Below are 17,997 nucleotides of genomic sequence, written 5' to 3'. Positions count from 1 at the left end.
TCAAAGATAGGAACCCACTGCGAGAGGGATGAAGGATGGGAGGGAGGAAACTCGGTCATTTCCAGTTAATCTCTCTTTGGCTCCATTCCTTCTCAGTCAGAACTCAACCAAAATCTCACACAAAGGTCAAAGAAAAGACACAACTTAGAAGAAAGCCATCAACTGTCTTAAAACAAACAGAACAGAGCTCAAGCAACCCTCAAAAGACAGGCCAAAAAGATTTCATTTTGAATTCACATGGTTTGCTGTTATCTCCAATAGTAACAGAAGGGGTAGTAGACAAACGTAGTAAGAAATATATTCTATGCTTTTCGCTACATGATGTACTTTATATGACATAAATGAGTAACCAGGGAAGCTAAAGAAAACGTCAGCTTTTGGGAGGCTAAAAAACATAGGTGTCCACCCCCTGTAGGCAGGTACAGAGCAGAAGGAAGAACAGTCCTGCTCCCCACCACCCAAAGACCTGCTTCTCAACCAATAAATTCTGCGTGAGGACACACCACGCACATGCTGCTCCTCTTCAAACACCAGAAGCTTCCTGGTGTCCTTCCTGGGCATGCAGTATGAGCTAGAAGGGTTTTACAGGCACTGCATGAAGGGAAAGACCGACTTTTCTAAGCATCCTGTAAGTGCTGGGAAGAGAGAAGAATGGAAAGGAAATGGAAGGAGCAACCTGGAAAGGAGAAAGGAAAAACAGGAGGCCTTGGCTCAAAGGAGAGCATTCACCACACCCTCAGCCATGCCTTCATCTATAGAAGATGTTTGCTTTTATAAATCTTGGAAAAAATGTGGTGTGTGAGCTAAGTCAGCCCCTAGGCAGATTTAACTTGGATGACCTGCCCGTATTCTGCAGATCACCATAGGTCTCACTGACCTTGGCACTGACACAAGGATCACATTTTCTCATGGATGAATTGCTCTGGAATAATTCTGCCAATGTAGTAGGCATAAATAGCCTTTTATTTAGCACTGGACAAATATGATTTCTCTTTCTACCTCTCGCCTCCCCAGACAAAATCTATTTATTAGGATAGGGAAAACCCCACCCTTAATCAAGGTCTGGGTACCCATCTTGGAGGCCAGACAGAAGCTTGGCTGCTTCATGCTCATGGCAGTCCATTTTCAGACTTTGCCTTCAACATGATGCACTTTGGAGATAACTGGTAAGGTTTACTGCTTTTGATTGGCGTGGTCAGCTTGCATATTTGTGGATTAATACATAAATATCCTCAGACGTACTGAAGGCGAAAATACAGATCAATAGTGGGAATGTTCAGCTTCAGTCACTGAAACAAAACCCCCAGTCCTCACCTTACAGCTACGCCTTTAGAGCAGTTGCACTAAAACCACTGAAGTCGCACTGAGATAAGCAGAAAAATCACATCTCGGGCTTGCAGAAAATGAACCAATTTGGAAGGAACAGGTAAACAGCATGTTCTTGGACGGGAGTCAGCGCAGTTTGGATGATGCAGACCTTTCCATCCAAGAGTCTCACTAGTTTGTGTGTCTGGTCACTTGAGGTCATGCCGCAGAGCTCCCAGGCTCTACAGAAGCCCTACACGCTTCCTCCCCACCACGGAGGTGGCTAAAGTGGCTATTAAAACCAGTTGTTACTCTAATGCCACCTGATCCTTAATTGCTAAAGAAAAGTGGACTGAAACCACAGAAAGGGCTTTCTGGCACTGGCTAAGGAAGTATCAGTTCTGAGGTCTGAATAATATCCCCGAAAAACATGAATCAGAGCAGTCCTTTCACACTGCATCTTGATAGAGGCAGGCAAAACTTCAGGGGTCTGTGTTGATGAACACCAGGATGGTTTTGTAATATAGGTACACACGCACTCAGACGTGGCTAAAAGGGAAAGAAAATCCTTGCAAACTGGTATTCAACCCCAGTGACAGTCAAATAAATCCTAGTAAATACTATTTCCAGCTTGGACTGTCACTAGAACAAGGGTCTCTTCTAACAAACTCATCACATGTTGAGCAGAATGGAAATGCAATTTTCCACTCGTTTGTGAACCCCTTGCCTCAACCATACACAACGTTTGCCATATGGCTGACCACTTACAACCTGGAGGCAGGCACCTCAGTCTCCAGACTAGGTCACTAAGCCTTTTCGGACACAAAAGGAAGTCCCCAGCCACACACTCGCACTCTTTTTCGTTGCAATGCTAGAGCAATAGTTACTGATGCCAAAACTGGCGATTCTCTTGAGACAGGAAAACGCTTTCACAAATATCTGCCAATTATCTGAACAGGCACCAACAATGCCAGCCTCTGAACCATTGCTAATCACACTGCCATTTTCTATGCAAAGCAACTTTGAGTTTTGTAATTTGTTTTAGCTGCCTGACCAGCTTCACCTGCAATTTGCGGTTTAGGCAAATGAGAAGGGAAGACGGAGATTTTCATCTGTAACCACAGGCTGAAATTCAAAGCTCAGCTAAAAAGCATTCTTACTTATGTGTTATTTAACAACTTGTATGGCAAAGATTTTGACACAACATCCGTATTTACAATGGAAACGGTCTATGCAGTGACCCGAACAAGAGAAAATAGACCTGGGGAGGATCTTGCCTGCATCACCACGTGAAGGCTCTCCTTCGTGCTCGCCCCTTCACCAACCCCAAAGGCTTTCTGCAAGCCTGAGGTTGCACAGGAGCATGCAAGGGGAGGTTCAGACCAGCGGGTGCTGTCTCCGTTTGCTCAAAGACAACACAAGTTTCTACGCGCCCCCACCCCGGCACAGACAGGGAGCCGAGCCGCAGATAAGGAGGTTGAAGGCTCAGAGCAGCCAACAAACATGCTGGCAAGCCCAACTTTCCGAGGCCCCGCAGGGCTCTGGGCAGGTTATGGCTCGTGGACGGCAAGCAGAACAGCTCACAAGGAAGCCCCCCTGGGACATCCCTGGAAGCACCTCACTCAGCTCCATCCCCGGAGCTTTCCCTCGAGAGCCATCCCTCAAGATCCCAGATAAGAGCCACTGACAAGGTGCTGACTGAAAGCCCGTGCTGCTGCTGCCAGCAACCTGCCCTCCCTCTATGCCTGCGAGCCTCCGGCACTCCAAGCCCAGCTCCAGCCCCAGCCTTCGCAGTGCAGCTTCGCAAGGACTTGAAGCCCTGAATTTCACGTTTCTGGGGGCACCACTCACAATCTGGAGGTATTTTTGGGGGACAGACTCCAAAGGGAACTTGCTCATCTTTGATACAAAAATCAGAGTTCACCGTTCTGCATAAAAATTATCAAACAGCGACGACACACACACACAAAAACAACACCTCATCTGCTAGCGAGGGTTGCTACAGATATGACTACAAAGGAAAATGGACAAATGAGCCTTTTTGAATGCATATTAGTGCACTTAAATGGATCGAATGTGAATCTTGTTAGTTTGGAGTGGAAATAGGTTTAACTACGGTTTTACATTTAAAAGCAGCCAGGGAAGGGACGTGAAGAGAAGTCCCAACAGCTGCAGCGCCAGGCAGACAAAGGGCCCCGCGCCCGACCAGCACAACAAAGCCAAGTCCCCAGTTGTTTGAATATGGCCATTCCTACCAAATGAACTCGGCAACAGATTTCGTTTCAAGTCTTCGCTCCCGGAGCCTTTTATCTCCTGAGAGACCTTGGTGCTGTTCAGCTGAAAGTTGAGCGAACCATTGCTAGCGAGTTGCAGGAGCTCATCGACTGGGTTTTACATTTAAGTCCCCAGCTCCTAGAGCCATGCGAAAACCTCCCACCAAAAACCACACGCATTTACGAAGCGAGCCACCTCCTGATGGTAGAGAAAGCATGAAACCTGGCCTCCTGAGAGGCAGGCATGACAATACAAACACAGCTTCCCCAGGAGTAATATTAAATATATATTTATATTTATATTTTTTTCCATGCATGTCTGGATTTTTGCATACCGCATATTACCAATACAGGTCAGCAAGGACAATGAGTTTCATGAGATGCCCATGCTGGAATGCTGAGGAGCTGCAGAGGACACAGTCTCACATACAAACGCAATGCCCAAACCCATCCCCTGCTCTTCAGCAGCACAAAACACTTTATCCTGCTTCTCCATACGGAGCGAAAATTTCCTTCCTAAAGAAAGACGAAGTTTTAGCACGTATTCATCCCTCCTTACTTGAGGCATTTAAGTCAGGCAGTGAAGTTAAGCATCTGACTGCAGCGATTAGTCCTCCCAGAGTGCCTCCACAGTCAATGGAGAGAAACAGAAACTCTCCAGAGGGAAATTTGGGATTGAGATGACTAAAGGAGTATGTGCACTATTAGCTTTGAGTACTGCGCAGAACAGTAAAAACTTGCAAGCAGCGAGGCTCTCAAGGAAATGATGGATAATGAGGGCTGAATGTGCCCATCTCTGTTTTTAAACAAGGTCTGGATTACAGGGCCCCTTCTAAAATTACTCGGGATAGAAAGGCTGAATTTAGCTCCCATCCATTACCTTATCATGAAGATACAACCTCGTGCTTCCTGCCACTGGGAATCTGGGACAATGCAAAATTCTACCCTTTATCATCAAATCCAGTTTAATTTCTTCTATTTTGCCTTATTCATTAAGAAAAAAATAGAAAAAGAAGAAAGAAAGAAAGAAAGAAAAAAAACCCTCCTTGATAGATAGCTGAATTTATGTTTTACCAAGCTAAATTTAAGTGCAAGAAACAGGAAGCTTTTACTTGGAAACTGGAATTTCAAGCACTCAGTGGCAAACAATGAACTGGGGAGATAAAGATGCAATGGAAATGGTAGGGGACAGACCTGACAAGCTTCCTGCCCACGCTGACTCAAGAGCATGTGTCCTACCATGATACGGAGCAGCCCCAGCGCCTGCTTTTATTTTGGTAATTGTATTTGTTCCTGTGAAAACCCCTATAAAAACAAGTCGGAAGACCAGACAATAGTCGACCCTCCATCTCTTATAGCCAGATCTTTTACTTAACACTTTAGCAGAAGATATAATCAGCGGATCTTTGTCCATTTATACAATTCTCTCTGCTGCAATGAGGATTGTATTACACTCTCAAGCATGTGCACCAGCCAGATCCGAGCATCAAGCCTTCCCCATCACTTCAAGAGATTGATCTGATACTTGAAAGCACATTTGCTATTATCTACTACAGCCCTTTGGAAATGACATTACACAGATACGGGGGGCAGGCAAATATTGCCGCTCTTTTATTATTCCTGCCATTCGCTCGCTTGTAATATCTGAAAAGTTCCCAGGTCAATGGGATTACGTTATCTGCCTCCCCTCGCTTTATCTCCTCCCCGCACCCCACAGGTATCCATGTCAAAACGGGACTCTTCGGCGGGGGGTTTCTTTCACCCGGGTCAGCCTCGGGTCAAGCTTTTCACCACTTGCTAATGCAAAGCTTCCCCCCAGCCCTAAAATCCCCCGAAACCCGGGGGGCCGGGGCGCACCCGCCTGCTGGCCCTGCAGCCAGCGAGGGCCAACACTGCTCGGTGGGGCTGGGGCAGCCAAATCCTCCCGGTATGGGGACTGGGAGGGGGCTGGCATTTTCAACCAAGCGAAGGCGAAGAAGGAGAGTCTCCTACAAGATCAGCTCGGCAGAGACTTTATTCCTGCACTAAACTTGAAGGATGGGAGCCTTTTAACTAGTTAGGAGCGACTTGGACTATATTTTTGCCTACCAGAACGGAGATCAATTTTTATTTAGATTGATTTTAAGATTTACATGCGAGAAATGGATACAATTGGATCAAATATATACTAAAACAAATTGTTGACTCCCATGAAAGCCAATAAAACCAAAACAAATTTCACAGATCTCATCTAGGAGCATCTGAGATTTGTTTTATTTCATTATTTCGTATACGTTTACGGAGCAGAAATTTGCTTAACTCTTTTCCAGTTTTCTTTTACTGAAACAATAAGGCTCTCCACAGAATATTTTGTACTTGAATATTATCACCAGGATGGCATATGGCAAACTAGCAGCAGGCAGTTTATCTTCATCCTCTTTGGAGGCTAAAATTAGCACAATGCTTTTGCAACACTATATGATGTATTCAGACCAGGATGATATACCTAATACACTTTCAGCCTCATCCCTGGCTAACCTCCAGTATTCAAGCAAATTGATTATTAATTTTAATTGAGTATTAATATGGGCAATAGCAAGTTTGCATTTATCAACTTGAGAGGCACTTTTAAGTTTAACGCTGCCGTTTCACCTACGCTAACCGCAACAGTAAATAAAATTAATGCATTAACAACATATGGAATTTCAATTCATTTGTACAAGGCGATTCTAATTTATATTAAAACTTTATATATGGAAAAGCTGTGCTGCAAAACTGCATATTTGTGCATTCTGTGTTTTTCGGTTATAGGATATAATTAATCTTGCTGAAGTGCTGGTACACCCGTGTTTTGAATAACACGCTCTTCCTGCTACAGACTGCATTCCTGCAGATTGTTAGCTGTTTACTTTATTGGGATTAAATTAAACCAAGTCACCAACTTTACATTTCCTGACGATGCGGCTACGCTGCACTGGAATGAGCTCTCTGCGCTCTCCAGTCTGCTGTTCAACCCGGTAAATTATGGCCACCTCAGGGTTTCTTTTGATGGATTAAACCTGTGGCGAGACACTAATGTTAGCACCGTTCACTAATTTGTATTTCGTAACTGTAATGCCAAGAAACTTAGCACGATGCTCTTTCAAAAGGAAATAAGGAAGGTCCTGAAAAAGCCACTGCACTTCACCAGGGAGGTTATTTTACCACCTTTCTTGCCAGGTTCACAGAAAAAAAATGTCTAATGGTGGGAGGAAGTCACACGCAAGCATGTATATGAACAAACACACACGAACTATAAATATTTATACACTGACATTCAAGGATTCTGTGGCTCAGCCTGCTTACCAGCTGACAAGAGAACCCCCTACTTTACCTACAGCCTCTTACAAAAATACAACACGGGACCAATTCTGTCTGATAGTTACACTGAAATTACATTACTATGATTCTTGCTTTTACACAGCTGGTCTCACACAGAATTAGCATGGGTTATTCCAGGCAAATACAGAAAAAAGGAAAATGGGCAGAATCCTGCACCTCTCCTAGGGCATCCTCACTGCTACAACTAGGGAGCGTGAGAGAGAATTAAGAGATGCTTTGCTAATGGGAGGAGGAGTATGGCATGAACATCATGTTTCGAGCACAGTTTGATGCCTCTCTTCCACTGCTTGCAATTTGCTCCCACCTCATCCCCTACTCGTTGGTTTCTCCTTCAGCACTGTGCTGGGCAGGGAGCAGCTCCTCTTGGCAAGGTGATGGGAGCAAGGGAAGGCTCTCCACCCTACCGGCCTTTTTTCCATGACCTTCACCTGCTGACAAGGCAGAGCTAAGTCATACCTTCTTCTGAACTCCACTGGGACACTACAGACTCTAGAATATTTTTAGCATGCATCCATGTGACGCTTATTGCTATTTGCAGAGCTGGGGGAAGATTTAAGGATCAGCTAGGCTGTGTCCACCACCTCCAGCTTCTTCTCGAGGACATAACTGGTACCTCCTAGTAGATCTTCTCCTGCCATTCTGCAACGAAGAATTACAGCCCTGAGACCATACACATTCAGGGCTACAAGAGCCATTTCTCTCCTGAGGCACAGCATCAGCCACAGAAAAACAAAGGACTAAGGAACAGATGAAAAGGCTGCCCCTGCTACATTTTTAATTGCTTATATGGCTATTTCTTCTTCTTTCCAACACCTCCACGTTACGCTTCTGCGAAGAGCAACCACAAAAAACTGCCTGCAACCTCCACGTGAGGTTTTCGCCGCTCACAGACAAATGAGGAAGAAAATAAACACACACATATCTCATTCGTGGCTACTAAACACGAGCTACCACCTGGAGATGAGGAAGTTCCCAAGCCACAGCGTGCGGAAGGGTGGCAGAGGGCTGCGGGGAAACAGTGCTCGCCCTGATGTGACGCTGCTTTGGTGGCACATCCCAGACCTGGACAGGCTCTCAGTGTCCCTCCTCAGCATGGGGTACAGCCAGCACACCTCCCGAGCCCTGCCGGCTGTGCTTAGCACACCAAACACAGGATGCAGAGGCTCCATGGGGAGATGGGGTCTCTCCTCTAATATTGTGTGTGGCACTGACTGTGGGGTCCCCAGGCCAGCGCAAAATGGTCCCCGATGAATTGTGGTGCGACAGGTGCTGCGGTGAAACGAGAGCCATCCCGATCACCTGGGGAAGGACCCCATCTCATTCATGAATTCAAAAAAAAAAAAAAAAAAAAAAGAAAGAAAGAAAAAAGCCCATGTGCATCAATGTGCTTAGAAAAAAATGATGTCAGCATCTTATAGCGTTGATCCTGTTAATTAATCCCTTAAAGAATGCCCCCTCGCCCACAAACATATAATGTAATGCCGGCTTAATCTTACCTAAAAAAAAAATACAATGCAATAAGATTACTACTCTGACTCTGCTAACTGTTACAGCACTGCTTAATCCTGTATTTCTGTGCTTTAACAAGCTCCTGCAACATGGTACAGAGTTTATCAGAGCAGTTTCTGATACAAGAAGGACTTATGTTTTAAACAATGTAATTCCATGGTCTTTTGTGCTCTTTCCGTGTTATGTTTATACAATGACTTTCATCCCGGAAGATCTCAAAGCCTATTGCCTGCTCCTGCTCCCATTGAAGGCTTCCCTTCAGGTTTCACACTGGAGCAGGATTAGAAATGAAGAAGAAAATAATAATAAAGGGAGTGTGGGGGGGTACGGCAGCAAGATGTGCCAGGGCAGCAGGCTGATCCCTCCTGTCCCACTAACACAGCTGGGTCATGCAACGCCAAGCTGGCCAACTCCTCCCAAAAATCACAAGGGGACACACCTGGGACACTGTCCAAAAAGCATCACCATCCCCTGCTTTCTGTTTCAGTCCCCAGGCTGCCCTCCCACCGGCACAGCCCCACACCGCCAGCAGAGACCCCGCTCCTACCCCGTGCCTGCAGCCACCCATTTCCTGACCTGTGCCGGTTACAGACACATTAAGCTTCCCACGGAACAGGAGGAGAAAGCTCTGCTCCCTCCCTGTAATTATCAAATCAGCCCGAAAATGAGGAAGAATTGAGAATCCTCATTATAGCACGTCATAAAACTCAGAGAGGTCTCGCGCTTGTTTTATGCTGTTTGAGCAGCCTGCCAACAAAACTTTACAAAGAGCACAGGAATTCATGTTTGCCGAGATATTGAAGTCGTAAAAGGGGAAATTTTTATTTTATTTTCCCACAGCCTAAATGAAGGTGAACCAAGTAAATTTGGCAAAGAGCGCGAGTCAGATGCCATTTCCCACAGCAATGTGGTATTTTCCTCTGGGAATAAAACATTTTCCTTAAACTACTGTTTATAACTCTTATCAGTTCAACAGCAATAGAGCCATCAAGTCCAATATCTTGTGGAAAAAAGTCAAGGTCAACAAGTACTTGCATTTTCGTTTATCTTTAGCTGCAATTGCTACTGACATTCAATTGGGTAATAAACATGAGGACTGTCAAATGCTCTCAGCAAACAGGTGATCCAAAAGCTATCACAGAGAAAGAGGCTACTGCCAGGTAATCAAACAATTCTGTTGCAACAATTATGATTTGAGTGCATTCATTTACAAAAGCAATCGCCTGTCAAATGTGAATGAATATTGTCAAACCATTCCCACCACCGGGGTAATAAGGGCGAGGAAATACAAACTATGTCTTACTTTCTAGTTCTTACCAACTAAAGCACACCGGCATTAGTGAGACTCATCAAAAATCGAGTAAATAAATAAATAAATAAAATCAGTGGGCATCTTATTTCCCAAATTGAATTAAAAAAAAAAATTAACATAGAAACCAGAGCAGATCAATCTCATGTTGGTCTCTCACGGCAGCAATTATGGGTGTGTAGAAAAGCTATGCACAAAGCACGGTTGGACAGAACCGACTGTGCCACAGCAGCTTCCCGAGCCAGCGCTGGCATCTGCGCCGTGGTTTTTAATAGCTACAGAAGGACCTATTTTTCCATGAATTTGTCTAATCTCCGTTTGACCCCTGCTGACCTCCGCAGCGCACTGTAGTAATAGAGTTTGTCCAATATGTAAAAGGTGAACTATCTTTTTGTTTCTTTTAAAGCCACTAATGCTCTGGAAAGCTTTGGTGAACACGCACCCCTCATTCTTGCATTGCAGGATAAGCTCTGGCTTCATCCTCGACGCATTACTTTAAAGACTACTCTTCTAACCTTAGTCATCTTATTTTCTCCCCCTCCCAGCATTTCACGTGAAAGGTAAAAAAAACTGGTTTACACAAAGCAGCCAAAGGCCGCACCCTGTTGCATCACTAATCCAGAAACAATGCCTGGGTACAGGTTTAGAGTCATTGCAATAAAATGTTTCTCAAAAGTGGAGGCCATCTCGGGAACACGACTTTGCTTTCTTAACCTCTGATTTACAGAGGTCAATGACACACACCAGAAAGTCACGTTCTGCCAGCATCGGACGGCAAAAGATTCAACTGATGCCAACAAAATCTGGAGAGGCCAATGGGGACTGGACCAGTCCCCATGGAAAGCGTGGGGGCCATATGGGAACGATGGAAAGCATATAGGCCCTATGGGAAGCTCATTGGCTTCAGGAGCCACCACAACCTGAGGGAGCACACCCAGGATATGTAGAGAAAAAAGCACAACAGAATAAAAGCAACACATTTTCTAAATCCAATCATATTAAACTGATCTTCAATACACAAGACTCAAGTATTGCTAAAAAAAAGGGGTATCTTGGGAACCAAAAACCTATTTCCGCAACCACTTGCAATCAAAATCCTCTCCACTGTCCCATCCAAGAAGGAAAGCAAGATGGTAGGGGACAGCTCAAGATGCGATTTAGCAATGTGGTATTTCCCACTGCTGTTCCCTGCGGCTTCACCAGAGTTTTGGTGTATTCAAGAAATAAATTCATCTGGAATGCACTTGGGCCATGCAGTAACACCTTTGGGGCCTGTACAAGCTGATGGGATGTCTGGTTGAGGGTCAGGACCATGTTCTTACATACATAGCTATGTACACATAGACTTGCACATGGCCACATGGATGTTTCATGGGATAGACATTTCTGATTTTAGGTCTCTTGCTCCCCCCCAGAAAAAAAGAAAAAGGAAAAAGGACTTCAGCATATGAATACCAATGGGCTGAGAAGTGAGGAATATTTGTATTTCCACAGCCAATTTAAAGGTAAAGGGTTCCCTACGTCCTTCTCCCTCCTTTTGCTCTGCCGAGGAAGGCAATAGCTTCAGCCTGGAGGATCTGCCTCCTCCCGTGATCAGCTCTGCTCCCCTCCTGGCCTGAAGCTTTTCCACTTAGGAAAGGCTGAAAGTCACCTTAAAGCGTGCTGAAACATTTGTGCTGGTTTTGAACTGCTTATTATCTTTGGGGGCTGACCTGAAAAACAAGTTGGTGCTTACATGGAGATATTCACGTTTCCCCTGAAAGGCAAATGGGAGGAAGGGAGGTTTTTACAAATAAAACAATTCGTTTATGACTGTGCTACCCATCATTTAGGCAAAACAAACAATATTGGTAAGTATTTGAGTTAGTTTTGCCAAATCTGAACGGCAAACGCCTGTTAATAACAGACGTTCAGAGCTAATGTGAACGATTAAAATAAATCCTGGCACCGGGAACAGATTGATGCTCAAATCACAGCACACGCTTCGAAGCGAGCACTCTCTGCCATGCACCATACTGGAAGTGAAACCCTACCTAGCTGAAGCACAGAGGCTTAACGCTGCCGAAATCTGACTTCAGCAGCTGAATCGGGCTGATGAGACCAAAAAAAAAAAAAAAAAAAACCACAGAAGGAAGAAAAAAACAGCTTCACGCCCTCCGGCTTTAGAGCAGAATGATAAATTGACATCGTGTTGTTATGAGCATAATCCTCAACCACTCAATCACTGTTAAAAAATAAAACATGATTTTGAGGAGATAAAAATAATTAATGCTGGTGCTGCTGAATAATGTGCACCTACACAAACAGCCTCAAACCCGGAGACCCATCGTTCAAGTTCCCTGCTCAAAATTACCAAGCCCATGCGTGTGAATTTTTTTGTTGTTGTTGTTTTTTTTAATCTCGTGTCAAATGAAGAGGCACAGGTGCTCACACTGTTCCAAAGCAAAACAAGCACTGCCCACTTGGTGGAAAAGCAAGAGAGGCAAATGGGATGGCAGAGCCTCCAAGAGAAAACTGATACTGCTGCTGCTCCTTTTAAAAACAAGCCTATTAGGCTTAATTCGCGATTCACAATATCTACACCACCGGGAAAAAATACCGGGAACAGCCCCTGTTGACTAATGCCCTGTCTTTTCCAATCGAGGGTCACATCCAGTCTAACCGATCGCATGATAATGGCATCAGAAAAGGTCAATCAAAGACAAGCCGAAGCTTCCACTGCCTGGCTGACCTTCGGAGCTTGTGACAAATTGCTATCAGTCAATGTCAACTAATGACAGCGGCTCTTTGGCTAATCAATTGTTCTAAAAATGATCAAGAAAACTACTCACAGGACAGCTCATTTTCACATCAATGCCTGTGAAGTATGAAAAGCTCATTTTTTGAGTTTTTAATAAGCTCATAAGTAAAGCAGTTACTTGGTAACAGGGGTCACCTTAGTGAAAAGACAGAACCTTTGTCTGCCTTTTACATATTCTTTTATTACCATATTATAGTAAAAATATGCCATGCCATTACTGTGCCAGAGGGCTACATAATAAAGGAGGTAATAGTTCATACATTTTTTGAGATAAATACTTCTGTGTTTTAGGGACCTCTGTTTGGATGTAAATAATTGTCCCTATACTTTCCCTGTATTTAAATGCAAAGCGAGCACTGCTGGCACACAGGTGACGTGCCCACTTATTATTCATGCAAACTTCGTGTGACAAAGCCGGTAGTGAAAGGCACACTGCAAAACCCAGCAGCGCCGCCAGGAAGTTAGGTCTAACAGCAGCTGTTTTGTTCTTCAAGCCACCCACCTGATGCAAGCACGACTTACTGGGCCTGCTTCCGACAGAGTCTGCGTTCGGTCGGAAAACCGCACGCTCGGAAACCCCCAAAGCACTGCAAAAGCAAACAGGCGTTTCCACGCTGGAAGGATCCTGCATGCAAACGCTAACGTGGGAGCGCACAAACCTCAGGCGGCGAAGCATCCATCGCGGCCCTGCAGGGAGCAGAGCTGGAGATTTGTCCACCCCTCCATGCCACCTGCCTGCACCTCCACCGGCGTCGTCTGCAGCCGCCTGGCAGAGCCTCACAGCCCAGCCACGCTGCAACCCGCAGTCATGCATTAAATATGACCAAAACAACAAACACTGCCGCACAATGGTCTAAGGCTTGAGAACCTTTATGCTTTGCTTTCCTCCGGTCCATCAAGAGAGTGCGTCAGCCAGCTGGAGCACATCTCCGGGCATCGCCCTACAAGAGGGCTCTGGAGAAGAAGCCACGCGGGTGTGGACACGTCGTTCAAGCCACCCGCACCGATGGAGCAGGGCACAGCTCTTCGTCCTGGTTTACCTCCCCGAGCAGACTCCTGCCACCAGCACCTGTCCCGGTGAAAACCAAGCCCACCTCTCCGAACCACGTGCCCTCAACACACGGGGGGGAAAGGGCTAAACAAGCAACATTCAAACTTTTGTTTTTGTCACCGAAACTGTGAAGTGACAACAGTTTCAGGTTACACCCTAAACCCGGCTCGCTAAGGCAGTTTTTCAAATTAAAATATCTTCCGCGGCCTCGGCCCCTTCTTGAGCCGTTCGCGGGCAAGAAATAAAGGAGGCAGGGCGACACTTAAACTAAGCCATAATTGGAAGTATGTGAAAAATGAAGTGTCGGTTCGGTCAATAAAGGGCAAAGGTGAAGGGGAACTGCAGCCCGAACGCGGTGCAAAATGTGCTCATTAAGACGCCCAATCCGAGGGCTCCTGCCCACCTATCCCATTAGTCATCGGCCATCTGACCGCTTCAAATGCCTGCCTCGGCGCTCTTATTACTTTTCTTCCCCATGTAAAGAGGCGAGCGGGTATATAAATCGTTGCTCAGTCATCTGGAACATAATGTGGCCCTTCTCTCCCCCGCCGCCCGGCCCTGCCGCCTGCCTTCGCCGGCTCCAAACAACTGCCTTGAGATTCCCTGCAATAATAAACGGGATTGCCTTTTGCCTATAGGTTGCCCGAAGTCCCACAAAAGGCCTGAAAAACATTGCAGCCATTGATACATTTTGATAAAGAAATATCGCCGCATTACACCCGCGGCTTGAAAGAGCAGCGATGATTGGGGAGGTTAAAAAAATGTTTTGAGCCGGGGCTGAGGCTCGCACAAAAAAATGGAAAAGAAACAATACGCACAAAAAGGAGACACTGGTGGATTTTTGTCTCTCTTTTAAGTGGTGTAGGAGAGCTAAACACGGGCATTAAAGAGCCCCACTCTGGATCAGAAGTGACTGTACCAGGGCTTTGTTCAGCATCCTTCTGGCCTGACTTCTTGGAAAAACAAGCAGAATAGATCTGTTAATACAACAAACAGGGCTCTCTAAAAGTCAGAATCGGCAATAAAACAAACCGGTGCTGCATCAACCGACTAGACCTAAGAACTTGCTGCCTTCTTTTTTTTTTTTTTCTTAATAGAATTTTGCAGGTTATTTCTCCGCTGGGTAAACTTGGTTCTCTTTGCACCATTTCGAAGCAGACCTCTGCAGGCCCTTCACAATAAGCTCAGAGCAATGGGAAAGCAGCCCTCGAAACTTTTTCATAATATTATTCTGCATTCCTGTACTATAGCTATCTGCCACGATGACACAATACCGGCCCTTTATAAGGGGCTGTGTCAACGTGCTATGCAATAACATGTCCTGCTGTTCAGTGGCACAAGGCTTCAGAACGGCTCCCTGGCAGCTAAATATGGATTTATCCAATAGATTGAAGCAGCTGGGAGTCGTTGCTATCTACTAAGTAAACGCATTTACGCTTTAAAAAAGACTTGAACATGCTCACAGGAAAGGGAGTCTCTCCTGCTTGCGTTGTTCCATGTGTTTTGTACGTGGCCATCAAGAGGTTAAAAATGCACTCTGTGGGGATTAAGAGCAGTGATGTATCAGGTAGAGGAGAAAACCTTCCAGAAAGTCCAAAAACAGACTTTAATACAGTCTGAGTTAAGGTTGCATCCCTTCTCTGATGCCCAGCATAGCCACAACCATTGCTTGCAGCTGGGAAAAAATGGTTTTAAACAACCATCTGAGAAGCTCACCAAAACCCAGGCGAAGTCACCCCCACCTCATGCGTCTCTACAGACAGCAAATGCGTTCTGGGACGATGGCACCAAAAGGAACTTCTGCAAACTCCTAAAACCAGGGCAGCCCACCGTGCACGGCGTGCAGCCACTGCACCTTGGGTTAAATCCTGCGCTCCCTGGAGGGGCCAGATGGGTCCTCAGCCTGGCACTGTCACCCAGCTGCTGTACACCAGCCAGTGCCATGGTGCCTGCTGCTTTTCTGCCCCAAAGACCAGCATCTGGCAGAGGCTAATGTGTGCTTTCGGCCACCACGTTGCCAAGCCTCTGAAAAAAAAGCCTGCAAATCACGGCGTTTTGAACCAAAATGCGGCTAGGGAGGGGCAGGCTATCTGCTGTCTTTTCTTCTTTTCCCTTTCGGTCTCTCAGGATTATGTTTTTGACTTCTTCCCTGTGCAACACAGCTAAAAACGGTCTTTTTTATAAACATGGTGCATACAGGGGGCACGGGTGTGCTTAAACAAATGAAATTCCCTCCGAACCTCAGCTTTCAGAGGTCTTAGAGCAAACTGAACGCAAAGTAAGACTCAGCAAGAACACAGCTACTCTTCCCTCATCTCCATTCCTCAAAAAAAAAAAAAAAGAAAAAAAGGAGCATTTCCTATGGGTGGCAAGTGACCAGAAGGCAAGTCCAGAGACAGAGCACCACTCGACAGGGTCTCCTTTCCAAAAGAGAGCCCTAGCTAGCAAATACCCCCTTGTTTACTCTTTCCTAAAGTTTTCATGCAATGAGTCTTCTCCACGAAATACCTCTTACCAAGCCCTAGCAGCAAATCCAGCCTCAATAAAACCTGCTATAGAATTTGGGTTAAAGTTTCAGAAGGGGCTAAAGCATTGCTGACAGCCCTCCCGTGGATATCTGATGGGGCACAAGTCTCTCAAGTCCTCGGTCCCTTCCGAAAACCCTTCCTGTCCAAGTTCACAGCACGCACCTTGCTAGGAGCAAACCATGATGATAGTAAAGTATCAGCTACGCCTGGCACTCCAGACTAATAAAACGCCACATTTAGGAGAAAACGAAGCCTGAAAATCTTAAAAAGTACACGAGGAACTGAGCAGCTCCATTTCCAAAGCGCCCGGGCGGTTCGGGAGCATGCTGCAAAGCCTCCCCACAGCCGTTTGGTGCAGGCACGTACACACATAAACACAGCACATCCGTCGAACAAAAGAGCAGCCCTGTCCCAGTGCAAAAACTCCCTCTGAACACCAACTTTTAGTTCAAAGCACGTTTTTGTAGCAACTTTTTCACCCTTAAAAAACTCGGGGGTTTAAAGTTCGCCCCGAAAGTAAGAGGCTCTAATGAACATGCTGACACCACTTCAGCTGCAGCATTGTGAACAGCACCACTAGAATATATATGTATACATACTTGAAAGAAAAAAGGCCCCTTGAATTTATGTTGCATATCATTTTCCAGTAAAAGTCAGAGGTCAGAAGGTTACCAGTTTCTGCCTCAGCTCTGCAACAGTTTACTATTCCAGGCCCCATTTTTACTAGGCTATACTTGCGATGAAGTCAGCAAATTTTCTTTAAACAATAAAGTGTCTCAAATACTTAAAATTCTATAAAGAGATGTTATTCACAATGTAAGTTACGTCCATGCGTATAAAAAATTAAAATATACTGGTTTAGTTTAAAAACTAATCTTGTTAAACGCAGCCTTTGCCGTGCTAATCAGTACTGCTCAACCTTTTTTTGGAAACACAATTCCTTTGTTGTCTAACAGCACTTGAACGAAACACGATCATAAAACCAAATTTAAAAGTATATACCTATTCTGAGTTCAGAGTCAACTTCAATAAAGCACTCCCTTTTATATTCAGATTAAGGATCCTTTTTAAATTTTAATTGCATTAAATTAACGCTAAATCCACTGCAGTTGGTCTCTTCAGAAAAAGTATGAAGCATTTACACAGCTTCTCAGAAAAAAAGGAAAAAAAAGAAAAACCACAGAACTTCAGCTTTTTAAACTTTGGACCTCCTAAGACAGCGCTGATTACTTGCAGTATGCCCCACTTCGGTTGCACCAAACTCATTTCGTACTCGCCCTGCTACACTGGTTACTCTGTTTGGCTTGGCACTCAAACAAAACATTTTTGCATCCACGTAAATTGGAACTGAGTAAAAAAAGTAAATAAAAGTACTGCTCAGGATTTTGTAAAATGGGCCAGCTAGCAGCTCGTCTTTATACGCAACAAAGTTTTGATGGCATCTTTGAAATATTAGCATTCATTTCTGCAATCTTAGTTATAATTGCTTTTGAAGATTTCATCTCTTAACCCACTTTAATGAAAAAAAAAAACCTACCCTTCTCATCGCTTATTTTTATTAAGCATCCTGGAAATTTGGTACATATGTTGCTCTAACATGTGCCTGCTGGCAGGGTCGAAGACCTAAAGATGCCAATCCTTTTACTAGGAGAAGACAGAAAAAAAGAAAAAAAAAAAAAGGCAAAAAGTGTCAAAAAAGGACCATTTCCCAGCACAAGCCCCTAGTACCTGAGCACATTTCAAAATCGGAAACAGAGGGACCGGTCCCCGTTGGCTGGGCGCACCGGTGACCGCTCTCCAGCTAAGCAAGCACCAGGGCTCCTTTCCTACCTTGCTCACTGCTGTTGTCCCCGCTGTGCGAT

General features: G+C 45.1%; 1 protein-coding gene across 5 annotated transcripts in view; it reads right to left on the bottom strand.

Moving 5' to 3' along the window:
- The window catches only part of MEIS1 (Meis homeobox 1), a 198,184-nt gene that overhangs the window by 61,174 nt on the left and 119,013 nt on the right, over window positions 1–17,997 (bottom strand). For all 5 annotated transcript variants that reach the window (XM_080587075.1, XM_080587074.1, XM_080587077.1 and 2 more), the window contains one exon: window positions 17,966–17,997. This exon is cut by the window's right edge and continues 80 nt beyond it. In XM_080587075.1, the coding sequence (XP_080443201.1) occupies window positions 17,966–17,997 (32 nt within the window). The remainder of the gene's footprint in view (window positions 1–17,965) is intronic.

This window comes from Anser brachyrhynchus, assembly GCF_964034855.1.
Source record: "Anser brachyrhynchus genome assembly, chromosome: 3".
Classification (NCBI taxonomy): Eukaryota; Metazoa; Chordata; class Aves; order Anseriformes; family Anatidae; genus Anser; species Anser brachyrhynchus.
This window is presented reverse-complemented; position numbering and strand designations above follow the sequence as displayed.